At 44.9% G+C, this 27523-nt stretch overlaps 1 protein-coding gene across 1 annotated transcript in view; it reads left to right on the top strand.

Annotated features, from left to right (window-relative positions):
* The window catches only part of paf1 (PAF1 homolog, Paf1/RNA polymerase II complex component), a 42644-nt gene extending 15599 nt beyond the window's left edge, over positions 1 to 27045 (top strand). The window contains exons 4-14 of the mRNA XM_041179505.1: positions 1075 to 1196; positions 2167 to 2233; positions 2661 to 2762; positions 3449 to 3554; positions 4535 to 4603; positions 8632 to 8735; positions 11244 to 11360; positions 15952 to 16080; positions 16586 to 16697; positions 22823 to 22904; positions 26010 to 27045. Of these exons, the coding sequence (XP_041035439.1) occupies positions 1075 to 1196; positions 2167 to 2233; positions 2661 to 2762; positions 3449 to 3554; positions 4535 to 4603; positions 8632 to 8735; positions 11244 to 11360; positions 15952 to 16080; positions 16586 to 16697; positions 22823 to 22904; positions 26010 to 26428 (1429 nt within the window). The 3' untranslated portion in view covers positions 26429 to 27045. The remainder of the gene's footprint in view (positions 1 to 1074; positions 1197 to 2166; positions 2234 to 2660; positions 2763 to 3448; positions 3555 to 4534; positions 4604 to 8631; positions 8736 to 11243; positions 11361 to 15951; positions 16081 to 16585; positions 16698 to 22822; positions 22905 to 26009) is intronic.
* Positions 27046 to 27523: the final 478 nt, after the last annotated feature.

Raw genomic sequence — 27523 nt, 5'->3', positions numbered from 1 at the left:
ATAGGCTCACTATCCATGTTGGCATTTTAATCTCTGTGATTAGGAATATAAGACTTAGAAGCAGGAATAGGCCATTCAGCCCTTCAAGCCTGCTACACCATGCGATAAGATCATGGCTGATCTGATTGTAGTCTCAACTCCACTTTCCTGTTTGACCCCCCATAACCCTTGACTCCCTTGTCTATCAAAAATCTATCTAACTCAGCCTTGAATAAAGTCAATGACCCAGCTTCCACTGCTCTCTGGGGAAGAGAATTGCACAGAGTAATGACCCTCTGAGAGAGAAAAAAATCCTCCTCATCTCCAACTTAAAAGGGAGATCTCTTATTTGTAAACTGTGTCCCTTATTTCTAGTCTCTTCCACACGAGGAAACATCTCTTTGGTATCCACCCTACCAAATCCCCTCAGGATCTTACATGTTTCAATAAGATCACTTCTCATCCTTCTAAACTCCAATGGGTAGAGGCCCAACCTGCTTAATCTTTCTCCATAAGATAAGCCCTTCATCCCAGGAATTAGTCAAGTGAACTCTCTCTGAACTGCTTCTAATGCATTTATATGCTTTTTTCAAATGAGACCATTTGGTCTCACCAAGACCCTGTACAACTGCAGTAAAACTTTCTTAACTTTTATATTCCATTCCCCTTGAATGTCATGGGGAAATGGTTAGATTCTCTCTTTTTGGCGACGGTCATTGTCTGGCACTTGTGTGGCATGAATGTTACTTGCCACTTACCAGCCCAAGCCTGAGTTCCAATGGCTGAAGAACTGACAATCAGAGGGCACAGATTTAGGGTAATTGGCAAAAGAACAAAGAAAACAGTGATTAGGACCTGGAATGCACTGCCTGATAGGGTGGTGGATGCAAATTCAATCGTAGTGTCCAAAAGGAATTGGATAAATAATTGAAGGAAAATTGTAGGGATATAAAGAAAGATTGGAGAAGTGGGACTAACTGGATTTATCTTTGAAAGAACCAGTGCAGACTTGATGGACCAAATGGCTGCCTCCTGTGCTGTATTATTGTATAATTGTCCAACAGCACTGAATATTTTATCCTGTGTATTTCCCAGGTTTGTACAGTATAAAGCTACCTCTCTTGAAAAACAGCACAAACATGAGCTGTTAACTGAGCCAGATCTTGGAGTCGTGATTGATCTCATCAACCCTGATACGTACCGGATCGATAACAATGGTAAGACCCTGGCCAGGCTGCAGCAACATGATGTTCTGCGTGCCTCTGCTCCTTGTGGATCTGCTGATAGGATTGTGAGCTATCCCTGTCCTCATGCTCTTGTGTCCCGTCCCCTGCTCCCACACTTTAGTCCCTGGTTCCTGTGCTCCGGTGCAGCACCAGGACCAGCTGCAATGTTCCACTTCAGATTCTTCTGAACTGTTTCCACATTTAACAGCCCCAAAAACATTCTCATAACCAGATTGCATCCCTTGTGATCTGAAATCTGGTCCTTTTCTGTCCCTGGAGCTGATAATTCATTGTCACCCCAATGGTGATAAATTGTGCATAAGATTCCCAACACCTCTGTAGACTTAGTTTCTGAGCTGGTGCCAGTAGGCTAAGACAGTGACCAAACTTAATTACACAAGCTCAAGTCTGTTATAAACTACAGAGGATTAGACTAAATGGGTACAGGGCATTTCAGCAGAGCTGTCTTGGTGAAGTTCAAAAGGCTCTCCTCTTATTCTCTTAAGGTCATGTCCCTTGGGAATTTCATGTCTTCAAGCAATACTTTGATAGAACTCTTACATGAACAATGTTCAGTAAGAGCTAAGGAATTTGAATAGATTTTACTGATAACCACTTTGTTTCTTTGTAACAGAAAAGAAAACATGTTTTCCAGTTATGAGTTATCAGATCAAAGCCATGTTGTTCTTGGACAGTCCCGGGCCATTCTCAGTCACCCAGCCTTGACCTCAAATGCTTTATCAGAGTCTGACCCTGCACAATGGTGACGTTCACCTTTGCTTCACATTCTGAGTCGAATGACCGCAACCAATTGGGAGCCCCACCCTCTTTCCACCTAAACATCAAGCGTCGGCAAATTTAAATACAGCACTTGTTTCCCCTTGTTGTTGTGAATGATCGTGCTCCCTAGTGCTTGTAGTGAGCACTGCTGCCCTCTGATTGTGTCTTTACCTCTCCACAGTCATCCTCGATATTGCAGATGAGAAGTTACTAGAAGAAGAAATTCAGGCACCATCCAGTTCAAAAAGGTGAGAGGTCAGAGGTCTATCTTTGGAGTGACCAGGGTGGCTGGAAGTGACTTGGGGGTGACAGTTGGCACCAGCCGGGAGTGACTAGGGGCCAGTCGATGCTGGCTGGGAGTGGCTGAGGGACAGTCACTGCTGGCTGGAAGTGACTTAGGGTGGTGACAGCCGGCACTGGCCAGGAATGACCAGGACCCAGTTGGTGCTAGCTGGGAGTGACTGGGGTGGGGGGCGGTGGGGAAGGGTGGCGGAGAGAGACCGTTGGCACTGGTCAAGAGTGACCAGAGCTCAGCTGGCGCTGGTCAGGAGCAGCTGTGGAGAGGGTCAGTAGTCACTGCCCAGGAGTGACCAGAGTCCAGTTGGTGCTGGCTGAAAGCCCTTAGGGGAACAGTTATAATTGAGCAGTTGTGTAACTGAGCACCTTTTTGTTCAGGTCGCAGCAGCACGCGAAGGTGGTGCCATGGATGAGAAAGACTGAATATATCTCCACAGAGTTCAACCGATATGGCATCTCTAATGAGAAACCTGAAGTCAAGTAAGTGACATGGGACTGAAACTCCTGTGGATTATTTGAGAGGTACATTGGGTGTGTGTTTAAATCTCATCCTGTTAAACTGATCCTTCTGGGATCGAGACAATGTCTTTGAATGCAAAGCAACTGGCCACGTGCCAAGTGCTATTAATTGAAATGTCGTCTTAAAACCATTTTAAGGTGAGCGTTAAAATTCACTGGGAAGATGGAATTGAGGAACTTGGAGCTAATGACAGATGGAGGCCTCTTGGACATAGTGAACATGCTCAGCTGATCCCAGGTGGCTGCATAACCCTCCTAATTTTCCAATGACTGCTGGTTTCTTTCTCCAGTAAGACATGAAGCAGCTCCCTCCTGAGGTTGTTTAGTTCCCAAACCCAAGTTTTCTTTTCAGAATCACTGCCTCTACGTCAAGTTCTGGGCAGAGGATATTAGGGACTGAGTTCAACTCTGAAAGTTATCATTCTGACCGACAATTTCTAAAGCTAATCAATCCGAGGCAGCATGTCCCACTATGCTGCCGATTATTGCAAACCCACTTGCAGTTTCAGCTGAACCACAAGAGTTCTTGCCTGCTGTATATTTTTAGCGAGAGTTATGTGGTTACTCTTGATATTGCTTTTCTGTTTCGGGGTGTAACTTGCACCAGTTCTGTTACTGTTTTGTTTTCACTCCTCCCCCAAAACCAGGATTGGTGTGTCTGTCAAACAGCAGTTCACAGAGGAGGAGATTTACAAGGACCGAGACAGCCAAATCGCAGCAATTGAAAAGACCTTTGTGGACGCGAATAAAGAGGTAGAAAAAAATATTCAAACCGATAGGATAATCTTGAGAGTGTTAGACCACCCCCTCAAGCCCCAGTCCCCTCCATTCTGAGGGAGGGTATCATATTACACCTCCCTTCATGACCATCAAATTATATCCCTCCAGAAAGTTTACTAAACGATGCCCTAATTCTTTTCCCTGCTTAGGAGTAAACCAGATTAAAACCACCTCCCTTATTAAGGAGTGCCCACACTCTAACTTGTATTTTCCATGGGACTATACTCCTTGGGGGTTAAACCATCTGTAAAGGGCCTGTTCCAAACTACTCCTGAGCGAGTTCTACAGCCTCCTTGGCCTGTGAAGGAGTGGTTATAACATAGTGGTTATGTTACTGGACTGGTAATCCAAGTGGATCTAATGCTGCAGAGTCATGGGTTCAGATTCCACCAAGGCAGCGAGGGAATTTAAATTCAATTCATTAATTCTGGAATGAAAAGCTCCACTCAGTAATGATGAGCATAAAATTACCAGATTGTTGTGCAAACCCACCTGGCTTACCAGTGTCTTTTAGAGAAGGAAATCTGCCGTCCTAACCCGGCCTGGTCTACATGTGGCTCCAGACCAACGGCATTATGGTTGACTCATAACTGCCCTCCGAAATGGCCCATCAACAACAAACCAGCTAGTTGTATTTGAGAATGTGACCCACTACCACCTCCTCAAGGGCAATTAGGGCTGGGCGATAAATGCTGGGTCTTGCTAGCGACACCTACATCCCGTGAATGAATAAAAAGATTCTACCAAACCAGATCACAGCTAGAGGCCCCAAGCCAGCAGCAGCTGAATGAAGAAAGGTCAGATTAACGGTTCAATTCTGAGCCTTCCTTTCGTCAGTTAGGTGCTGGCATTCTAACTGAGGGTGAAACTAGTCTCTGTCAGCCTTTGTACCTGGAGAGGTGATTTGCATGTGGACTGTTGTTTACTCGAGTGTCTCCGTCTACATCCTCCAGGTCACCCAACATTACAGTAAGCCTCGGGTTACCCCTGTGGAAGTCATGCCCGTGTTCCCTGATTTTAAGGTAAGCGCTATGGACACGCTTAATCAGCGGAAGTTGCATGACCTTGGCACATCATTGTATCCCAGTGAAATGTCCCATTTTGTGACCTTGTTGAGATTGGGAGTAGGCTGGTACGGTGGGGATGTGACAGAGCTTATCGGCAAATGTTAAATGATGCCAGCATTTATCTCTCATCAACAACTTTTGAGATTGTTCTCCATGTATCGACACCCAAGACAGCAGAATACACAGAGTAATTGGACCCAGAGTTGACACCTGGGGCCATTGAGTGAATTACAGTACAGAAGGAGGCCATTTAACCCATAAAGCCCAGGCCAACTCTCTGGAAAAATCCAGTCGGTCCTGTTCCCCTGCTCTATCTCTGTAGTCCTGTAGGTTTATTTCCCTCAGGTGCCCATCCAATTTTCTTTTGAAATCATTGATCATCTCCGCTTCCACCACCCTCATAGGCAATGAGTTCCAGGTCAATACCACTCGCTGCGTCTTCCTGTGAGCAGTACCTATTTACAATAAACCCTTATTTTCTGTTCAACAACCAGCTTTCTGTCCCTGAGGCTATGTTTCCTCTTGTTTCATAAGCCTGAATTTTTCTGGCAACTTTCTCGTGAGAAAATTTTCCTGATTGCTTTCTGAAAGTCCGTGTAGAACTACACCTTTTCAGGGAAAGTTGAATAAGTATTTGAAGCAGAGGAAAACAGGTCCATTAGGAGAGAGTGGAAGTAGTGTGATTGGTTTTGGTATTAAGGTAGGGCTACGAGGAGAGCCCAGGACAGTGGGACTAGTTTGGGTTTGATACAAGGCTATGGGGTATACTGATTCACAGGCAAATCCTATTTTCCTTAACTCTGTTTCTTGTTAAACAGCCAACTTCCTATCCCTGCAGCTATGTTTCCTCTTGTTCCACATGCCTGAATTTTGCTGATCACGTTTTGAAAATCCACATTCACTACATCATAAACACGCAACTGTGGGAAGAGAATGGTAATAGAATTAGTTTGCGAATCCTTTAACAAAGAGCTTACAGATATGAAGGGCTGAATGGCCTCCTTCCATGCTGTACACTGATGGTTCTAAGAATCTATTTCTGAGCTGCATTCCCTTTGTCTATCCAGTCAGCTGCTTCTCAAAAGCAAATTAATTCGTCAAATAAAACTTGCCCTTTAATGAATCCACTCACCATGGAACTATATCGCCATTCCTTCACTGCAGCTGGGTCAAAATCCTGGAACTACCGCCCCCCACCCCCCTTTAAAAGAACTGTGTATGTGCCTACACCACAGGGACTGCAGCAGTTCAAGAAGGCAGCTCACCCACCACCACCTTCTCAAGAGCAATTAGGGATGGGCAATAAATGCTGGCTTAGCCAGTGATGCCCACATCCCATAAATGAATTTTTAAAAATCCCGGGCCCATCTTGTTACTGTGGTCTTTTTTTTAAGCTGTGTATCCCTAGCCTCCTTTCTCCCCATTAACTTGGAGATTTAGCTTCACATTATTTCTATTTTAATTACTCTGCAACCTATATTAATCCTTTGTGTACCACTTTTCCTTCGCCATCCCAACCACCTCCCAGCTAAGATTTTGTGTTAAGGTCCCAGAATGACATTTGAACACACAAACTCCTAATACAAAGGGGAGAGTGATATCCATTGAGTTAAACTGAGACTTGGTCTCTCAGAGCACATTGCGTGAGAAGCTGTGATCTGGAGTGAACACCAGATGTGAATGTTTTCAGTCTGTCACTCCAAGCAGGAAGTCTGGAAACCTGAGAACCGACTGCGGAAACACCCAGTCAGATCCCCATCAGCACTTCACACAGGGATTGAAACTCACGGCTATGGAATGCTAGTAATCCTGCTGTGTTCCATTAGGATTAAGAGCACAAGAAATAGGAACAGGAGAAGACCATTCGGCCCCTTCAGCCTGCTCCACCTTTCAATAAGATTATGGCTGATCATCTTGTGTTTCGATTTCCAAATTCTCACCTACCCTTGGTAACTTTTTATTCCCTTGCCTAACAAGAATCTACCTCTGTCTTAAAAGTATTCAATGACCTTGCCTCTATCGCTTTCTGAGGCAGAGAGTTCCAAAGTTGCACAACCTTCTAAGAGAAAAAAAATTCTCCTCATCTCTGTCCTAAAAGGGCAACCCCTAATTTTAAAAACAGTGCCCCCTAGTTCTGGACTCGCCCACAAGAGGAAACATCCTTTCCACGTCCACCTTGTCAAGACCATTCAGGATCTTATATACTTCAATTGAATCACCCATCAGTCTTCTAAACTCCAGTGGAAACAAGCCCAATCTGTCCAACCTTTCCTCATAAGACAACCCACTCATTCTAGGTAGCAATGTAGTAAACCTCCTCTGAACCTCCTCCAATGCATTTACATCCTTCCTTAAATAAGGAGACCAAAACTGCACACAGTATTCAAGGTGCAATCTCATCAATGCCCTGGGTAACTGAAGCATAACATTCTTACTTTTATGTTCAATCCTTCTCATAATAAAATATAGCATTCCATTAGCCTTCTTAATTACTTGCTGTACCTGCATACTAACTTTTTGTGACTCGTGCACTAGAACACCTAGATCCATCTGCACCTCAGAATTCTGCAGCTGTACTCCATTTAAGTAATACTCTGCTTTTTTGTTCTTATGCCAAAGTGAACAACTTCACATTTTCCCACATTAAACTCCATTTGCCAGATGCCTACTCACTCAACCTATCTATATCCACCTGCAACTTCCTCATGTCCTCTTGACAACATACTTTCCTACCTATCTTTGTGTCATCTGCAAATTTAGCTACCGTGCCATCACTCTCCTCATCTAAGCCATTGATGTAAATCATAAAAAGTTGAGGCCCCAGTATAGACCCCTGTGGGACTCCACTCGTCACATCCTGCCAATCCGAAAAAGACCCATTTATACACACTCTCTGTTTTCTGTCAGCCAGCCAATCTTCTATCCATGCTAATATGTTACCCCCATACCATGTGCTTTTATTTTCAGTAATAATCTTTGATGTGGCACCTTATCAAATGCCTTCTGGAAATCCAACTATAGACTTCCCTTTGTCCACAGCACGTGTTACTCCTTCAAAAAAACTCCAATAAATTGGTTAAGCATGATTTTCTTTCACAAAACCATGCTGACTCTTCCCGATTGCCTTGAGATGTTCTAAGTGCCCAGCTATAACCTCCTTAATGATCGATTCTAACAACTTCCCACGACAGACGTCCAGCTAACTGGCCTATAGTTTCCTGTTTCTGCCTCTCTCCCTTTTTGAATAGAGGGGTTATATTTGCTAATTTCCAGTCTGATGGAACCGTTCCAGAATCTAGGGTATTTTGGAAAATTAACACCAGTGCATCGTCTACCTCATTAGCCATCTCTTTTAAGAACCTAGGATGTAGTCTATCGGGACCTGGAGACTTGCCAGCCTACAGCGCCATCAATTTGCTCAGTACCATTTCCCTAGTGACTTCAGTTTCATCAAGTTCCTCTCTCTCTTTCACTTCCTGATTTGCAGGTATTACTGGAGTGTTTTTATATCCTCTGTAGTGAACACAGAAGCAAAATATTTGTTCATTTCTTCCACCATTTCCTTATTATCTACTATTAACTCCCCACCGTCACTCTCTAGAGGACCAACACTCAATTTACTTCCTCTTTTCCTTTTTAAATACCTGTAGAAACTATTGCTATGCGTTTTTACATTTCTAGCTAGCTTCCTCTCATACTCTAATTTCTTTCTCCTGGTTAAGTCATTCTCTACCGTTCTTTATATTCTGACCAATCATCTGTCCTGCCACTCATCTTTGTGGAGTTGTATGCTTTTTCCTTAAGTTTGATGTTTTCCTTAACTTCTTTAGTTAATCACGGACGGTGGGTCCTCCTCTTAGAATTTTTCTTTATAATAGGAATGTACTTATTCTGAATACTCTGAAATATCCCCTTAAATGTCTGCCACTGCTTGAGATTGTAGAGGATAATTTCAAATCTCTATATCCTTCTCCTTTCCATAGATGTGGATTAACCCATGTGCACAGGTCATATTCGACTCCGACCCAGCACCTAAAGAGATCGCAGGCCCAGGTGCTGTGGAAATGATGTCCCAAGCTATGATCAGGTGAGGTGCTCTGACCCGCTGCTGGGAGTTAAAGGTCAGGATGTTGGGTTTAATGTGCATTCAGAGCCTCGCGGGTTCAAACTGTGAGCTTACCTCACTAAAGCTATTAAATACACAATGATTGGCTGTCAAAAGATGGAAGCGTATTGATTCTTATAGGTGCCTGATGGAGCAAGGCTGCAAAAGAAACCAGGGAGAAACCATTTAAGGCCATGAAGGAAAATAGCACAGAATTAAGATGGATTCAATAGCTCAAGACATTCCAGGGGTGTAAAACAAGGTTGGCAGATGATATTCTTAGGATTCTAAAGAAACCAGACAACATCAGCTACAATGACGTGTTTCATTGTGTCCAGAACAATAGAATCAGAGAATATGGCCTGCACTTGAAGAGGGTAAATTCAAAACTTATCTGCAGAAGCAATATTTCAGTGACCGAGTGGTCCATCTACGGAATGAATTCCCTAGTGAGATGTTGGAAACTATGTTGGAAATTGATTCATTCAGATGTAAATCGGATAGATTTCTTTCAGAACATAACATTTGAAATACAGTATAGGAATACCAGGTGTTCTACTGGTACTACACGTGGCCGGGCATGGGTGACAGGAAGATTAAGTATGGTGAATTGCTTGTATCTATCTTCCAGTCCCATTTTGTGGTTCCAGTCAGGTAGATGAAAAGGGCAGTCTGGGAGGGAGGTGTCCTCTGCACAGATGAGAGGCAGTGATGTTCCCCCACGGGCTGAGCTGGAAGAGTGCAGAGGGGAAATCATCAGAAAGGTTTAAAATGACAGGCCATTTCAGTGTGAGTTTAAAAACCAGGTTGAGTCTATAATCTCACAGTCTGCAAGTACAATGGAGGGACTGTGCACCCTGGGAGTGCAGACGACAGGAGATATCCAGGAAGGCAGCATTTATTGATACCACAACACTAGAGGGAGTTTTCCCATCACATGTACTGATGCCGTCAGTAACATCACAGTCAATGACTTCTGAGAAAGCTGTCAGCGTCAAAAATGGCCTCCGTCTTCAAAGAGCCCTCCCAGGTTGGCACGAAGGAGCTGGAAGGACTGAGAGGGCACCTCTTGACACATTCTCTGTGGCAAGAGGATACAGTCTCCCATTCACCACTGCTCCCCGCCATCACCTGCCACCCTCTCTAGGTTACCTGCCACCCTGTCTCCATCGCCCGCCACTCTCTCTTCGTCTCATATGAACATTCGAACCAGGAGCAGGAGTAGGCCACTCAGCCCTTCAAGCCTGCTCTGCCATTCAATAAGATCATGGCTTATCTGATTGTAACCTCCCGCCTGCTTCCGATAACCTTTCACCCCCTTGTTAATCAAGAATCTATCTAACTCTGCTCTAAAAATATTCAAAGACCCTGCTTCCACTGCCTTTTGAGGAAGAGAGTTCCAAAGACTCACGACCCTCTGAGAGAAAACATTTCTTCTCATCTCTATCTTAAATGAGCGATCCCTTATTTTTAAACCATGACACCTAGTTCTAGATTCTCCCACAAGGGGAAACATCCTCTCCGCGTCTAACTCTGTCAAGACCCTTCAGGATCTTAAAGGTTTCAATCAAGTCACCTCTTACTCTTCTAAACTCCAGTGGATACAAGTAAACCTTCTCTGAACTGTTTCTAATGCATTTTAATCTTTCCTTTAGTAAGGTGACCAATACTGTACACAGTACTCCAGATGTGGTCTCATCAGTGCTCTGTACAACTGATGCATAATCTCCCTACTTTTGTACTCAATTCCTCTTGCAATAAACGATAACATTCTATTAGCTTTCCTAATTACTTGCTGTACCTGCATACTAGCCTTTTGTGATTCATATACTACGACACCCAGATTCCTCTGAATCTCAGAGCTCTGCAATCTCTCACCATTTAGCTAATATGCTTCTTTTTGATTCTTCCTGCCAAAATTGACTATTTCACATTTGTCCACATTATACTCCATTTGCCAGACCTTTGCCCACTAACTCAACCTATCCGTGTCACTTCGTAGCCTCCTTATGTCCTTTTCACAACTTACTTTCCTACCTATCTTTGTGTCATCAGCAAATTTAGCAACCATTCCATCTGTCCCTTCATCCAAGTCATTGATATTATTGTAAAAAGTTGAGGCCCGAGCACTGATCCCTGTGGCACACCACTCATTATCTCCTGCCAGCCAGGCAAGTCTCCCCCCCCCACCCCCTCCGCCTCCCCATGATAGCCACGACTAGACATTCCAGTGGTGACAAGAGTTACAGTGAAGTGTAGCTAATGAAAGCGATGATAATGCAAGGTAGAAGAGATTATGTTCTATTGCAAGTAAGGAAGCAAAAGATGTGTCTTGAGGAGTTGTAAATGGGAATAGCAGAATTGTTAGCTCAGCTGCTGTCCTAGCAAATGGGAGCAGTGGTTAAGATCTGTAATTGTTGAACTCATTGTTAAGATTGTCTGATGTGGATCAAGTTGAAGTGGAACTGTTTCTCTCTCTCTCTCCCCCAGGGGTATGATGGACGAAGAAGGAAACCAGTTTGTGGCTTACTTCCTTCCAAATGAGGACACCATACGGAAACGGAAGAGAGACAATGAGGAATGCATTGATTACATGCCTGAGGATGTGTAAGTCTGCAGGTTACTATGTCCTTGTGGTAAAGTAAGACATTACGCTGCATTGTAACAACGAGAATTTTGAAAATGAGGAAGTCCCTAAAAATGAACTGGGGCTTGAGCACAGTCATACAGGGAAGGTGTTGAAATAAGTAACCGGCTGCTTGAAAAATTCCCAGGGCAGGTACAGCACCGGGTTAGATACAGAGTAAAGTTCCCTCTACACTGTCCCCATCAAACACTCCCAGGACAGGTACAGCACGGGGTTAGATACAGAGTAAAGTTCCCTCTACACTGTCCCCATCAAACACTCCCAGGACAGGTACAGCACGAGGTTAGATACAGAGTAAAGCTCCCTCTACACCGTCCCCATCAAACACTCCCAAGACAGGTACAGTACGGGGTTAGATACAGAGTAAAGCTCCCTCTACACTGTCCCCATCAAACACTCCCAGGACAGGTACAGCACGGGGTTAGATACAGAGTAAAGCTCCCTCTACACTGTCCCCATCAAACACTCCCAGGACAGGTACAGCACGGGGTTAGATACAGAGTAAAGCTTCCTCTACACTGTCCCCATCAAACACTCCCAGGACAGGTACAGCACAGGGTTAGATACAGAGTAAAACTCCCTCTACACTGTCCCCATCAAACACTCCCAGGACAGGTACAGCACAGGGTTAGATACAGAGTAAAGCTTCCTCTACACTGTCCCCATCAAACACTCCCAGGGCAGGTACAGCACTGGGTTAGATACAAAGTAAATCTCCCTCTACACCGTCCCTATCAAACACTCCTAGGGCAGGTACAGCACGGGGTTAGATACAGAGTAAAGCTCCCTCTACACTCCCCATCAAACACTCCCAGAACAGGTACAGCATGGGGTTAGATACAGAGTAAAGCTCCCTCTACACTCCCCATCAAACACTCCCAGGGCAGGTACAGCATTGGGTTAGATACAGAGTAAAGCTCCATCTACACCATCCTTATCAAACCCTCTCAGGGCAGATACAGCATGTGGTAGAACATAAGAGCTTTAGAACTAGGAGCAGGAATAGGCCACTCGGCCCATCAAGCCTGCTCCACCATCTAATAAGATCATGGCTGATCTGATTGTGGCCTTAACTCCACTCTCCTGTCTGCTTCCCATAACTCTTGACTCCCTTGTCAATCACAAAACTGTCTAACCCATCTTTGAATATATTCAATGACCCAGCCTCCATTGTTCGCTGGGGAAGGGAATTCCAAACACTAACAGCTCTCTGAGACAAGACATTCCTCCTCATCTTCATCTTAAAGGGAAGCCCCTTGTTTTAAAACTGTGCCACCTAGTTCTAGATTCCCCCATGAGGGAAACATCCTCTCAGCATCCACCCTGTCAAGCCCCTTCAGAATCTTATATGTTTCAATAAGATCACCTCTCATTCTTCTAAACTCCAATGGGTATAGGCCTAACCTGCTCTACCTTTTCTCATAAGACAACCCCTTCATGGAATCAGCCTAGTGAGCCTTATCTGAACTGTTTCCAATGCAAGTATGCATATGTCCTTCTTTAAGTAAGGTGACCAAAGCTCTACACAGTACTCTAATTGTGGTTTCACCAATACTCTGCACTTTTATACTCTATCCCCCTTGCAATAAAGCCAACATTCCATTTGCCTTCATAATTATTGCTGTACCTGCATGCTGATTTTTTGTGATTCATGTACAAGGACACCTAAGTACCTCAGCATTCTGCAGCCTCGATCCATTTAAATGATATTCTGCTTTTCTATTCTTCCTGCCGGCGTGGATAACCTCACATTTTCCCACAATACATTTTATCTGCCAAATTTTTACCCACTCACTTAACCTATCTATATCCCTTTGCAGACCCTTTGTATCCTCCTCACAAGGAGCTTTCCTACCTATCCTCATATCGTCAGCAAATTTGGCTATGATACAGTTGGTCCCTTCATCCAAGTCATTAATATAGATCGTAAATAATTGAGGCCCCAGCCTTGATCCCTGTGGCACTCCAGTAAAATACTGTTTGCCATCCTGAAAAAGACCCATTTATCCTGACTCTCTGTTTCCTGTTAGTTAGCCAGTCTTCTAGCCACGCTAGTATATCATCCCTAACACCATGAACTCTTATTTTGTGTAGTAACACTTCATGTGGCACCTTACAGAACCCTACTTGTAAATCCAAATACACTACATCTACTTTTATCTGTTCGGCTCATTACATCCTCAAGCAACTCCAATAAGTTTGTCAAACACAATTTTCCTTTCGTAAAGCCATGTTGCCTCTGCCTGATTGTATTATGATTTTCTAAATGTCCTGCTACTACCTCTTTAATAATAGATTCTAGCATTTTCCTAATGACAGACATTAGGCTAACTGATCCATAATTTCCTGCTTCCATCTCCCTCCTTTCTTGAGCAGAGGTGTTTTTTTTTATTTTGCAGATTTCCAATCTGCTGGGACCATTCCAGAATCTAGGGAATTTTGGAAGATCTCAATCTATGCATCTACTGTTTCTGCAGCCACTTCTTTTAAGATCCCAGAATGGAGGCCATCAAGTCCAGGGGACTTGTCAGCCTAAAGTCCCATTAGTATCCCCATTGTGTTTTCTCTAGTGATGGCGATTGTTCCTCTGCTATTCTTGGGATGTTTTTTGTGTCTTCCAAGGTGAAGACGGATACAAAATACTTCTTCAAAGTCTCTGCCATTTCCTCGTTTCCATTATTAATTCCCCAGTCTCATCCCCTAAGGGATCAATGCACACTTAGCTATTCTTTTTCTTTATATATACCTGTGGGAGCTTTTACTATCTTTTTATATTTCTTGCTAGTTTTGTCTCATTTCTTGCCCTTTATTAATATTATTAGCTATCTTTTGCTGGTTTCTAAAACTCTCAATCTTCTGGCCTACCACTCATCTTTTCAGCATTGTACACTTTTTCTTTCAATTTACTGCCACCCTCTACTTTCTTAATGGTGCATCTTCTGGTAGAGCCTTTCGTCCTCAGTGGCAGATATCTTTGCTGAGGATTATGAAATATTTCCTTAAACGTCTGCCACTGCTTCTCTATTGTGTTACCATTTAACCTATTTATTCAGCCTGCTTTAGCCAACTCTGTCTTCATACCCTTGTAATTGTCTTTAAGTTTAAGACAATCGTTCTGAACCCTCATTTCTCACTTAAACTAAATGTGAAATTCTATCTTGTTGTGATCACACTAGCCTAGAGCATCCTTTACTTTAATTAACCCTGTCTCGTTACACACTACCGGGTCCAAAATAGCCTGGTCTTTGGCCTTTTATCACCGTTGTGGGTCTTAGATGCAATTGTCCTTAGTCAAGATTGATAGAGACTGCTCGAAGCAAGGCTGTTGGTAAATTTTACCTCTTATTGAACACTCTACATGTACAGTACATGGATTAGCACAAGACTTGACATAGAACTATCGCTTAGCATACTCTGCCATGTGATGTAGATTATCTATTTACATATTTAACATTAATCCTATATACTACAACTGGTGGGTTCCAGAATGTATTCTAAGAAACTGTACCAAATACACTCTACGGATTCCAGGCTTCCTTTTTCTCATTTGATTTATGTAATTGATGTAAAGGTTAAAGTCACCCAAGATTATTGCAGTACCTTTCTTCGAAGCTCCCATTATTTCTGATGTCTACAGTGTCCTGCTGTGTAGCCACTGTTAGGGAGCCTATAAACTACTCCCTGGCTATTTCTTATCTCCACCCAAACTGATTCTACATCTCGAACTCCTGAACCAAGATAATTTCTCACTATTGTACTGATCTCATCCTTCATTAACAGAGCTACCCCACCTCCTTTTTCTTTTCCTCCTGTTCTTCCAAAATGTCAAATACCCCTGAATATTCAGGTCCCAGCCTTGGTCACTTAGCCATATTACAGAAACGTGATTGCAATCATATCATATATTCATTTTTTTCTATTTACGCTATCAATTCATCCATCTTATTATGAATGCTGTGAGCATTCAGATAAAGAGCATTTCATTGTTTTTTTTTCTATTCTGACCTTATTTGTTGATGCACTCTTATGTTTGTACACACTGTCTCTTCCTGTCACACTCTAATTATTATTACCCTAAATTATTGCCTTGTCCTTTCACTTTCCAAATCTCCCTTCATGTGAACACCCACCCCACCATCACACTATTTAGTTTAAAGCCCTCTCTACACCCCTAGATATAGGATTCACCAGAACACTGGTCCCAGCACAGTTCAGGTACAGAACGGTCATCTTATGATTAGAATTCAGAATAAGACTGAATTGCAACAATTCTGACAAAGAGTAATTCTCTAAATATGAACTAGGGCCTGCACTGATTTGAGCACGGTTATACATGGAGGGCATTGAAATAAGTAAATGGCTAGTTGAAGCATTCCCTGACCACACACAGCATGGGATTAGATACAGAGTAAAGCTCCCTCCACACTGTCCTTATCAAACACTGCCAGGACAGGTACAGCACGGGGTTAGTTACAGTGTACAGCGTAAAGGGTTTGGGTGTGAGATAAGATAGTTCTCCGTCCCGTACTCAATGCGTTTTTTCTTTTACAGGTACGAGTATAAAATATCCAGAGAGTATAACTGGAACGTGAAGAACAAAGCCAGCAAAGGTTACGAGGAAAACTATTTCTTCATCTTCCGCGATGGAGATGGAGTTTACTACAATGAGCTTGAGACCAGGTGAGCTGAGAGCAAACAATCCCTCACTGCAATGTCACAGCCAGGCATGGGGACAACTTCTATCCCAGAGTTCAGCATCTAGCAAGAGTCACTTGGACCTTAGTTAATTTACTCACACCTGCTTCCTTCCTTCCCTTGCGTCCTCCTCAAAGCATCCAGTTAACGGTAATTTGCTCATCTCTCACACACCTTCTACACTGAGGAGCTCCTCATTTCTGGTGATTTTAACCTACCCTCCAATTCCTCTTGCCCTCCACCCTTCCATTGCCTTCCTGCACATCAATTCCCCCAGCCAAGCCCACAGGCTGCCCTTTGACCTTGCCAGCTGCAGGGGGCTGCCCTTTAACCTCATCAGCCACTGCAACCTCCAGTGCCTTTCCCCAGTGATCGCACTCCCATGGCAGGTTTCAAAGTCGGGAGCATTTCCCCTCGTCTACACCCCACTGATTGGTGAAGTTCCCCATGGTTTAGCTTCCAGCCAGCTGACTGTTGTTTGTTTCTACAGAGTGCGCCTGAGCAAGCGTCGTGCGAAGGGAGGTCACGGAGTTCAGTCAAACACCAACGCGGTGTTGGTGGTAAAACATAGAGACATGAATGAGAAAGAGCTGGAAGCACAGGTAGGTGAAATCGGCTGCATGCTGGCAAATCAGTTCAGCCATTCTGTAATACGGGTGTGATTCCTGAAATGCAGCTAATGACAGTGCTGACTGTGTTCAGTAATGCCTGACCCGCACCTTCCTGTCAGCTCCCACTTGTTACCTGGGGATCATGTTCGCTGATGAAACAAAATGATGGGGTCCTGACGTTAGCTTAGATTCCTGTCCTGGAATGGCTGACCAGCCCCAGTTTGATTCTTCAACACATAAAGCAGCAGTCTTTCAGCACGGCGCAGTGGGCACAGATCAGCGTCCATGGGAGATGGAGGTCAGTGAGGAGCTGCAGTCTCTGTTATACCATCATGAAGTGAGGGGGTTCCCAGTGGTAAATACGTTCTCCTCACTGACCTGATGTCCTCCCATACACCGTCTCACAGGGTATGATTTATCAGCTTGTGAAGATTATGTTGAAATGTACAGGATGGATGTCCATCCCGTCCCGTCCCCCCCACCGCCAAAACCCTTGAGGTCAGTCTGTCTCCCACCCCTAGGATCACTTTCCCCTGCAAATCATGTCTTGTTCCATCTTGACTGACGCTATCTGCCTTCACTGCCCCAGGGCAGTTTGCTCCACAATCCCCTGTGTTTAAGTCGTGAACAGTATGTCTACTTTCCCCATTCTGAACTCCAGTCCCTCATCTGACCGAGTGAGAAATGTCACAGGATGTCAGCAAATATTTTTGGAAAGCATTTCCCAATGTACTTTTTATTCTCATCACCTTAGCCTCTTTTATATTCTCCAGACCTGTTCAATACCTCCCTTCCCTTCACCTTATTCTTGCCCGTCTCTGATCTACCTGTATATTTATGCTGGGGGAACGTTCTTTCCCCCTATTCATAAGAGCATAAGAAACAGGAGCAGGAGTAGACCATATGGCCCCTCAAGCTAATACGCCATTCAGTATGATCATGTCTGATCTACTGCCTCAAATCCACTTTCCCGCCCACTCCCCATATCCCTTGATTCTTGAAGGTACTAAAGTATGTCCATCTCAACCTTAAAGTTATTCAATGGTGGAACAACCACTCTGGCATGGAGAATTCCAAAGATTCACAAACCTTTGGGTGAAGGAATTTCTCCTCAACTCAGTCCTAAATAATCACTCGCATCACTTTTCCAGAACCGCTTTATTCAACTCAGGGGTCGCAGGAAGTCGGAGTCTATCCCGACAAGTGGTGGGCACTAGGCGGGGTACACCCAGTCCATCACAGGGCACGTGCACAGACGCAGATACACACACACACTAAGGGGCAATTTAACTGTAGCCAGTACACCTAACCAGCAGGTCTTTGGATGTTGGGAGGAAGCCAGAACACCTGGCGGAAACCCACATGGACATGGGGAGAAGGTGCAAATTCCACACCGAGGTCAGAATTGAACCCGGGTCCCTGGAGCTGTGAGGCAGCAGCCTCAACCCCTTACTGAAGATTGTGCACTTGTGTTCTAGGCTCCCTAGGCAAGGGAAATACCCTGTGTGTCTACCCTCTCAAGCCCCCTCAGAACACTCTGGCCAGAATGTAACGCTCATCGGGCAGGCGCGTACCCAACCCGAACGAGCGTAAAGTGATGCGCGATGACATCGGGTAAGCTTCCTGCCGTCATTGAGCATTCGCACGATATTTTGGTCGGCGGGCGTGCATTGGAGTCGGCAGCATGCCTGCCCACAATGAAAATGCCGATTAAGGCCATTAAAGTTATAATTGAAAGAAATTTTTTGCTGCCCGTCCAACGTTATGGTTGGCGGGTTGGCAAAAAGGCCAAGCAGCCTTTGCATTTTTTAGGAAACTGGCAGGGTGAGGCTTCCAAAAGCAAATAAAAACAAAATAAAAATGTTAGCATCTCAGAGCAGGGACATGTTTTATAACGCTTTAAAAATCTTTATTTTTGATTTTGCATATCATCATCTCCCTGAGGCACCTCTGTGCCTTAGGGAGCTTTTCCAGCGCACACCCGCGCGCATGTGCGAACTTGCACTCTCGCCCTCCTTCTCCCCCTCCCTCCCCCACAGGCAGCGCTGATCGCTGAAGCACATGTTTCGCACTGGGCGGGGCCTTAATTGGCCTGCCAGCCTGAAATCGCGTTCCGGCCCCAATTGTGGATGGCGGTCAGCTTCCTGACCGCTTCCCCCAACGAGGGCAAAATTCCGCCCCATGTTTCAATGAGATCGCCTCTCATTCTTCCAAACTCCAGGGAGTATAGACCCAGCTTGCCCAGCTTCTCATCATAGGTCAACCCTGTAATCCCAGGAACCAATCTAGTGGGTCTTCACTGTACTGCCTCCAATGCAAGTATATCCTCCCTTCGATCTGGAAAGCAGAACTGTGTTCAGCACTCCAGGGGAAGAATTTTGCCCTCGTCGGGGAGGCGCGGCAGATGGGCCTGGGAGCGGCCACGAAGCTGACCGCCGCCCACGATCGGGCCCCGACATGGATTTCACGCTGGTTGGCCAATTAACAGCCAGCCAGCATGAAACACGCACTGCAGCACCCAGCACTGCCGGGGTGAGGGTGGCAGGAGTGAGAGCGCTGAAGTTAGTGGGTGCGCACAGTAAAAGCCTCCTGAGGCACAGAGCTGCCTCAGGGAGCTGAAGATTTTTATCGATACAAAGAATTTTTAAATAATGAAAACGTCCCCTCATGTGACTCTGTCACTTGAGCAGAGGCATGTAAAGTATGAGCGCAAAAAGTTTTTATCTTTTTAATCACTGGACAAACCTCATCCTGCCCTTGGATGGGGTTTCGCCAACAATGCAAAGGCTGCCTGGCCTTTTCGCCCACCTGCCGGCCAAACAGTTGGACGGGCAGTGAAAAGTTCCAAACAATTAGTTGATTAAGGGCCTTAATAGGCTGCTTAATTGCCAGCTGGCGCACTGCCGACTCCCCCACACACCCGCCGACCGAAATATCACGCGAGTGCGCGATGATGTCAGGACGCTCGCCCGACGCCATCGTGCGTCATTTTACGCTCGTTCGGGTCAGGTGTGCGCCTGCCCGACAAGCGCAGTATTCTGCCCCAGGTGTCCCCACATTGGTGACCTATGGTTAACTGTGTGTCACCGACCAAAGAAACAAAATACTGCAGATGCTGGGAATCTGAAACAAAAACATGAAATGTTGGGACACTGCGCAGGCCAGGCAGCCTCTGTTGAAAGAGGGAGCACAAGACAGTTCATTTGTCTGGTGTAAAACTTTTCTCAGAACTAATTGATATTAAAAGGGGTTAAGGGCCAATTCTATTCAGTTTCTTCATTGATCGCTTTCCCCTGTATATCAATAACCGTCATTGTTGCTTCAAGATCTCAAACTGATGTAGAATGCCTCTTCATCTTCACCTCTCTCTTACATTTACATGGTCCCTAATTCTTCCCTTCCCTTCTTGAACTTTTATCCCCAGGAAGGGATGGACTGTCCACTGACATCTATTACTGGATCCATCAATTTCCTCATCTACCTTATTCTTCCCACCCTGCTCCTGTCTCCATTGGATCTCTGCCGACAATTCCACCTTCCACACCTGAGCTTCCTCCTCAGCCAAAGTTACCCTCCCCGAAGGTTCAGACCCTCGACCAAGAACGTGTTCCCTATGCTTCCACCCTCATCACCATTTTCCCCCACAGTGCTGGTGTCACACTTGTCCTCATCTTCCACACCACAAGCCCCTGCTTTTGGCACTTCATCCTTCCGACATTTCCGATAATATTGCCGTCACCAAACATGCCTTCCCCTCCCTTTTCAGAATCACAAAAGTACCGATCCTTTTTACATCACCCCAACACCTCTCCCCGATGTCTTCCCAGGTAAGTACAGGAGATAAAACACTTAGCTCAGACTCCACTTTCCACCCCACCCCATCCATCTCCCCCACCCCTACCAACCCCCCAGCCCACCCGCACCATTGTCCAGGGCCCCTACATTCCTTTCAGGTAAGACCTTGATCTAGTAGGTCCTCCCCCTCAGTACACTGTGTTCGCTGCTCACAGTGTGATCTAGTAGGTCCTCCCCCTCAGTACACTGTGTTTGCTGCTCACAGTGTGATGTAGTAGGTCTTCCCCCTCAGTACACTGTGTTCGCTGCTCACAGTGTGACCTCTACACTGGAGAAATTGGGCGGTTGCTCCTCCCTGTCTGCAAGTGTGACCCCAGGCTTCCTTAAACTCATTACTTTAATTCTGCCCCCCACTCCCCCTCTATCCATGGTCTCCTACACTGTTACACAGAAGCTCAGTGCAAGCTTCAGAAACAGTACCTCACCTCTCTGCTGCTTGCAACCCCTTGGCCTTCACTACAACTGCCATCAGCAAATGCTGGCAAGCTGGGATGAGGGTAGACCAGCATTTCAGTGGATGGTGGATCCAAACATGTAGATACATTGTGCCAGCAGGACAAGATTTTTATGCAAGATTTTGCAAGAACAACACAGATTCCAGGGTAAAATAGCCAGAGCCAGGATTAAAAATTTTGGCTGTGGTGCTGCACCTTTTTCCGGGCCCCCTATTTCTCTTCCCCCCCACTCCCCCCTCCCCCTCCCCCTTTAATCCTCCCTCCTCACATCTTTCCAGTGTCCAGAACTGGGAACCATCGTCACTGTGGGGTTGAAGTGTTTTATATAAGTTTAGCAAAACTTCTTGTCTTTTGCACTCTGTGCATCTATTTGTGAAACCCATTGAAGGCTCAGGTTTCAATGTGATGCACCATGGCTTTGTCAGACAATTGCACAACTTGGCTGTTCATGTTATATAACCAGCCCTGCTTCTTTGAACCTGGCCCAAAGCAATATCCGGACAGCAACATTCAAAAGACTTGACCCTCTCAAACACCGTAGACAATATCCCCATGTATAACTGAGAATATCTTGGCCTAACAGTGATATATTTGATTGGTGCATGACTCCGTGGCCACGATATTTAGGTCAGGGGAGCGGGGCCTGCTCACTGACACGTGATGACATCAGGCGGAACTCCCGACATCACCCCGCCTCATTTCAATTCTCAGGTCGGCGGGAGCGCAGCTGAATCAGCTGTGCGCCCGCTGACTTGTCAACAGCCAATTGAGGCCATTTAAAAACTAATTGAAGTAATTAACGGACCTGCCCGTCCAGCCTTAAGGTCAGCGGGCAGGCCGGGAGCCCTGGCAGGCTTCAGAGAAAGCATGAAACCTCACCCACGGGCGGGATGAGGTTTCATGAGGGTTTTTAAAAAATTTAATAAAAGTTTGATTAAAAGTGATGGACATGTCCCAAATCATGTGACAGTTAATTACCTAATACCCTTTTGAATCTGCCTCCACCACATTCTTATGCTGTGTATTCCAGACCTAACCAGTTGCTATGTAAGAGCATTTCCTCATGTTGCCATTGCTTTTTTTGTCATCACTTTAAATTGGTGTCCTCTAGTTCTCGACCCTTCCACCAATGAGAACAATATCATGTGATAGATTTTGTATTTCATGATCGAAAGTCTGAATGGCCTACTCTGGCTTCTAAATCCTATGTTTAAAATTATTTGAGGTAGAAGTAAATTGTTTCTGGCAGTTGAAGGGTTAGGATGACATCCTCTAATGTTTCCTACATTACAGCTGTGGCTATGCTTCAATAGTATTTTATTGGCCATAAAGCGCTTTGAGATGCACGGCAGTCGTGAAAGGCACTATATAAATACAAATCTTTTTTTAATAATACAGGATTAAATGTGGAGATTTAAGGCAGGAAAATCTTCTTTACAGAGTGTTGTGAAGCTTTGGAATTCACTTGCAAGTGGTTGAGGCAAAAACTCAGCATTCCATAACGAATTGGATAGATGGATGAAGAGTAAAGGGGATATAGGAATGGAGTGGGACAACTTGCTCATGTTGAGGGCAAACACTGATAAGGACTGGTTGGGCTGTATGGCCTGTTTCAGTGTTAGGATGTCATGATGCCCAGTGAGATCTGTAAAATCAAATTGGGGTTAATTCAAAGCTGATGCAGTTGCACAGCGGTAAACTTTAGAGCAGGGGGAGGAGGGTGGAGATAATGTGCAGCCTTGCTGAGGATCCAGAAGTCAGAGGCTGGAGATCGTTGCCTGAATACCTTGTGCTCTTATCCCACAGGAAGCCAGGCGGGCTCAGCTGGAGAATCACGAGCCAGAGGATGAAGAGGAAATGGACCATGGAACAGAGATCCCGGGATCAGGTTTGTCCAGATGGAGTTTCCTTTCATTGATCAGTGAAGGTGCAGGCAAAGGGTGCGCACTCCTTGCAATGAAATTTGCAACTTGCAGCTCTCCCCCACAATAATCTGTCTCCAAGTCTCCTGTCCGCTGACCATTCCACCACCCCTCCATCCCTGGATTAGGCCACTCCTGTACCATTGCTGGCTATCAGTTTGGCCCTAGATTCTAGAAGGGGCCCATCAGATTGGAAAATGTAACACATTTATTCAAGAAAGGAGGGAGACCAAAAGTAGGAAACTATAGGCAAATTAACATAACATGTCATAGGGAAAATGCTAGAATCTATTATTAAGGAGGAAATAGGACATTTAGAAAATCATAAAGCAATCAGACAGAGTCAACAAGGATTTCTGAAAGGGAAATTGTATATGACTAATTTATTAGAATTCTTTGAGGAAGTAACAATCAACATGGACAGAGGGGAACCTGTAGATGTGGTGTACTTGGATTTCCAAAAGGCATTTGACAAGTTGCTACATAAAAGCTTACTTCACAAAATAAGAGCTTGTGGTGTAGGGGGTAACATATTAGCATGGATAGAGAGGGTTGGTTAGTTAAACAGAAGGCAGAGACAAGGAATAAATGGGTCATTTTTCAGTTGGCAGGCAGTTACTAGTGGAGCACCACAGGGGATGGGCAAAAAATTGGTGAATGGAGTATAATGTGGGAAAATGTGAACTTGTCCACTTTGGTATGAAAAATAGAAAAGCAGTATATTATTTGAATAGAGGGAGACTGTGGAACTCTACGTTATGCAGGGTTCTGGTTGTCCTGGTACATGAATTACAAAATATTGGAATGCGGTTAAGAAGGCAAATGGAATGGTGTTGTTTATTACAAGTGGAATGGAATATAAAAGTAGGGAAGCTATGCTATAGTTGGTAAGACCACATCTTGAGTACTGTGTATAGCTTTAGTCTTCTTACTTAACAAAGGATACAGTTGCATTAGAAGCAGTTCAGAGAAGGTTCACTCAATACATTCCTGGGGTGAATAGGTTATTTTATGAGGGAAAAGTTGAGCAGGTCAGGCCTATACTCATTGGAGTTTAGAGTAACGAGAGGTGATCAGATCAAAACATATAAGTCCCCTGAGGGGACTTGACAGAGTGGATACTGAGAGGATGTTTCATCTTGTGGTGGAATCTAGAACCAGGGATCTTCCATTTAAGACTGAGATAAGAAGGAATATTTTCTCTTGGAGGGTCATTGGAATTGTAGAATGTCTGTGGAATTCTCTTCCACAGAGAGCAGTGGAGGCTGGGTCATTGAATATATTCAAGACTGAGTTAGACAGATTTTTGATCAGCGAGGAAGTCAAGGGTTATGTGGGGAAGACAGAAAAGTGGAGTTAAGGCCACAGTCAGATCAGCCATGATCTTATCGAAAGGTGGAATAGGCTTGAGGGGCTGAATGGCCTCCTTCTGCTCCTAATTCTTGTGTTCTTTCTGCAACTATGCTAATAGCAGTTGGAAAGTATCTATAGACACAGGAGAAGGCTATTCATTGAGTCCATGCCAGCTTACTAGAGCAAACCAGTCAGTCCTATTCCCCTGCTCTATCACCTAACCCTGTAAGTTTATTTCCCTCAATTGCCTATCCAATTTCCTTTTGAAAACATTAATTCACCATTCACCACCTTGGCATGCAGTCAGTTCCAGGTCGTCACCACTCAATGGTAAAACAAATTCTTCCTCACCTACCCCTGCCCCTTACTTCTTGCCAAAAGCCTTACATTCGTTCTTGTACCAACAGCTGATGTCAACGTTGCACACCTTATCGAAACCTGTCATACTTCCCTATGCCTCTATCAGATCTCCCCTCGATCTCCTTTGCTCCAAGGAGAACAACCTTAGCTTTAAAGTGTGGTGGTCAGAAGTTTGTGAAGGAGATGTTGCTTGAGGATGGGATGGGATTTGACAGTGATTCCCTGCACTGGTGTATGGTGTATTGGCATTCACTATGCTGGCTCATCCCATGGTTACTGACTAACTTGTCACTGTCCTATCTCCTGCACTTCATTGAAGTTGCTCTGCACATCATGATGCAGTTCAATGTGTAACTTTAGCACTGCTTCCATTACACTCGACCTATCTCCTGTTGACAATCCTAGTTTGGGCTGCTACTTTCTGCTGCCACCCCCAGCCCCCAGTCTGTGGGACCCTGGTGTCTGGCTTCAGGCCCAGGCTAGAGGTTGTGAAGCTCCCTCCCGGTTATGGTTCTTTTTCCCCCTCCTCCCCTGAAGGTGTTGCCTGAGGTACGTAGGTGTGATTTGGTAGGACAATAATTAGCTGGTGGAGTGTGGCTGTCCTGCCTGATATGAGCTCTCCCAGTATCAATGGTGCACCTTCTGGTGTATGGCTTGGGTCCACAGTGCCTGTTGCGACTAAGCTAATGAGGAGCTGATGGTCATCAATTCACCTGATGACTTCCACCTTTCAGTGTGTCAACTTCCTGAAAAGTTAATGTAAATCACTGACTGCTCACATGCACCAAGCCCCTAAGCATTTGTGGACTTATGTTACTTTTATTAATATTTTGATGGTTGCAACAAACTTGCTTTGAGTATTTTGTGTAATAAGCTGTGCCCCTGCAGGAGTATATTGCTTCAGTTCAATGTGGGAGGATGGAGTAATGTCGTGGGATCTGAATTCTCTGCCTGACTGATACTTTGTCAGCTGTGGCTCAATGGATACCACTCTCACCTCGGACCCAAGGTTCTGGGTTCAAATTCCACTCCAGGACTTGAGCACAAAATTTAGGCTGACGCTCCAGTTTAGTACTGAGGGAATGCAGCACTGTCTTTCAAATGAGACGTTAAACTGAGCCCTGTCTGCTCTCTCTCAGGTGGAAGTAAAAGATCCCATGGCACTATTTCCAAGAAGAGCTGGGGAGTTCTCTCTGGTGTCCTGGCCAATATTTATCCCTCGATTAACATCACATTATCGCATTGCTGTTTGTGGGAGCTTGCTTCTAAAGTACCTCGTTGACTGTAAAGTACTTTGCGATGTCCAGTGGTTATGAAAGGCACTATATAACTGCAAGTCTTTCTTTTTTTCTCATTAGAAGATGAAAAAGACAAGGAGAGTGGCAGTGAGAAGGCAGACAGTGCGGACGAGCACTCAGCAAGTGAAAGTGAACGGGAAGAGGACAAGGAGGAAAAAGCTAGCAACAAGAGTGGGAGCGATGCGGAAAGCAACAGTGGGGACGAGCGGCAGGCTCGCGAGGCCCGTGATGAGGAGGAAATCTTTGGTAGTGACGATGACAGTGACAACGAGGATCAGCAGAATGAGAGTGGTCGGGAGGAGAGTGGCAGTGACGATGAGCAGCAGAGTGAGGAGGAAGAGCGCAGAAGCCGCAGCAGGAGCGCATCCAATAGCGGCAGCGAGCAGTCTGACAATGAGAACCAACATGCTGCACAAAGTGGCAGTGAGCAGGGTACGGATTCGAGCGAGAATGAGGGGAGTGGCAGCGAGAGTGACTGAAAAGAGTTCAGCCCTCTACTGGCTGGCTGTGGTGGGTTCGAATGGATTGGGACATCATCTTATAGATTCACTGATAATTTGGGATATCAGTGACCCTCCCCTCCCCTCTCTATCTGTTTATGCACTTGGTGAGTAAAGATAGCACAGTTCTGTATGTTGAAGCCTCGAGCACTGACCCAGGTACATAGCAGATGTGCAAGATTTTAACACTTGGCTAACTGCTGTTGTTTAAGCTCATTTTTATAAGCATTTGTATAAAATTGCAACATTCTGTGACATCCTTAAATAGAGAATAAAAACCCATTGTGTTAAACCTGACACTGTGGGGGCGGGGTGACAGCGGAATGTGCACAGTTAAAATACAAAAGGAGACATTTGGGGACCTGAGTTCCCAGTTTCAGACCAGACACTGCATTTGAGAATTGAAATATTCCTGTTGGCAAGAAGCTCATCTACTTTTGTACTAAATTTTCTGAAATTTGTACAGTATGGAACTTTGTGGAACAGTTTTAGTGCTGATTCCAATTCTGGATGTGATTGGAACATACTTGTCGCAGGTTCCGGGCTTGACCTGATTGTTACGTTTTATGATTGGGTTAAAAAGAATGCTCCATTTATTCATGGTTTTGTGTGATCTCTGCATCTTTTCCAGCTCTTCAGTGAGGTTGGGAGAGTTTGAAAGAGTTTTGACAGTTGAAGGTTAGACACCATGAGCTGCGTGAGTTCATGTTACAGAGAGAGATGCCCCTGCTATGAATGGGAACTTTACCAGCCAGCCCTTCATTCCATTGTTTATGTGTTCTATGCAATGTTGAAGGTGCAAAAAGTGGCGCTCATCTAGACCTGTTATTTGTTAATATCCCAGTTCATGTAAATGTAAATGAAATTAAAATTGCAGCATCCCTAGAGGATAGTAACCACCAAATCACAAGATAATTACAGAGGCCTGGGGCCATTCAGCCCATCATAGTTCATGCAACCATAAGTAGCCTAAACGTTTCTCTTTTGCTGTATCAGTTAATGATTTGACATGTTGGTTACTCTTGGAGTGATGAACTTCCTGACTTCGACTCCACATACGTCTTTTGCATATTT

The sequence above is a fragment of the Carcharodon carcharias genome, chromosome 34 (genome assembly GCF_017639515.1).
Source record: "Carcharodon carcharias isolate sCarCar2 chromosome 34, sCarCar2.pri, whole genome shotgun sequence".
NCBI lineage: Eukaryota > Metazoa > Chordata > Chondrichthyes > Lamniformes > Lamnidae > Carcharodon > Carcharodon carcharias.
The sequence above is the reverse complement of the archived record's forward strand: the minus strand, read 5'-3'. Positions and strand labels throughout refer to the sequence as shown.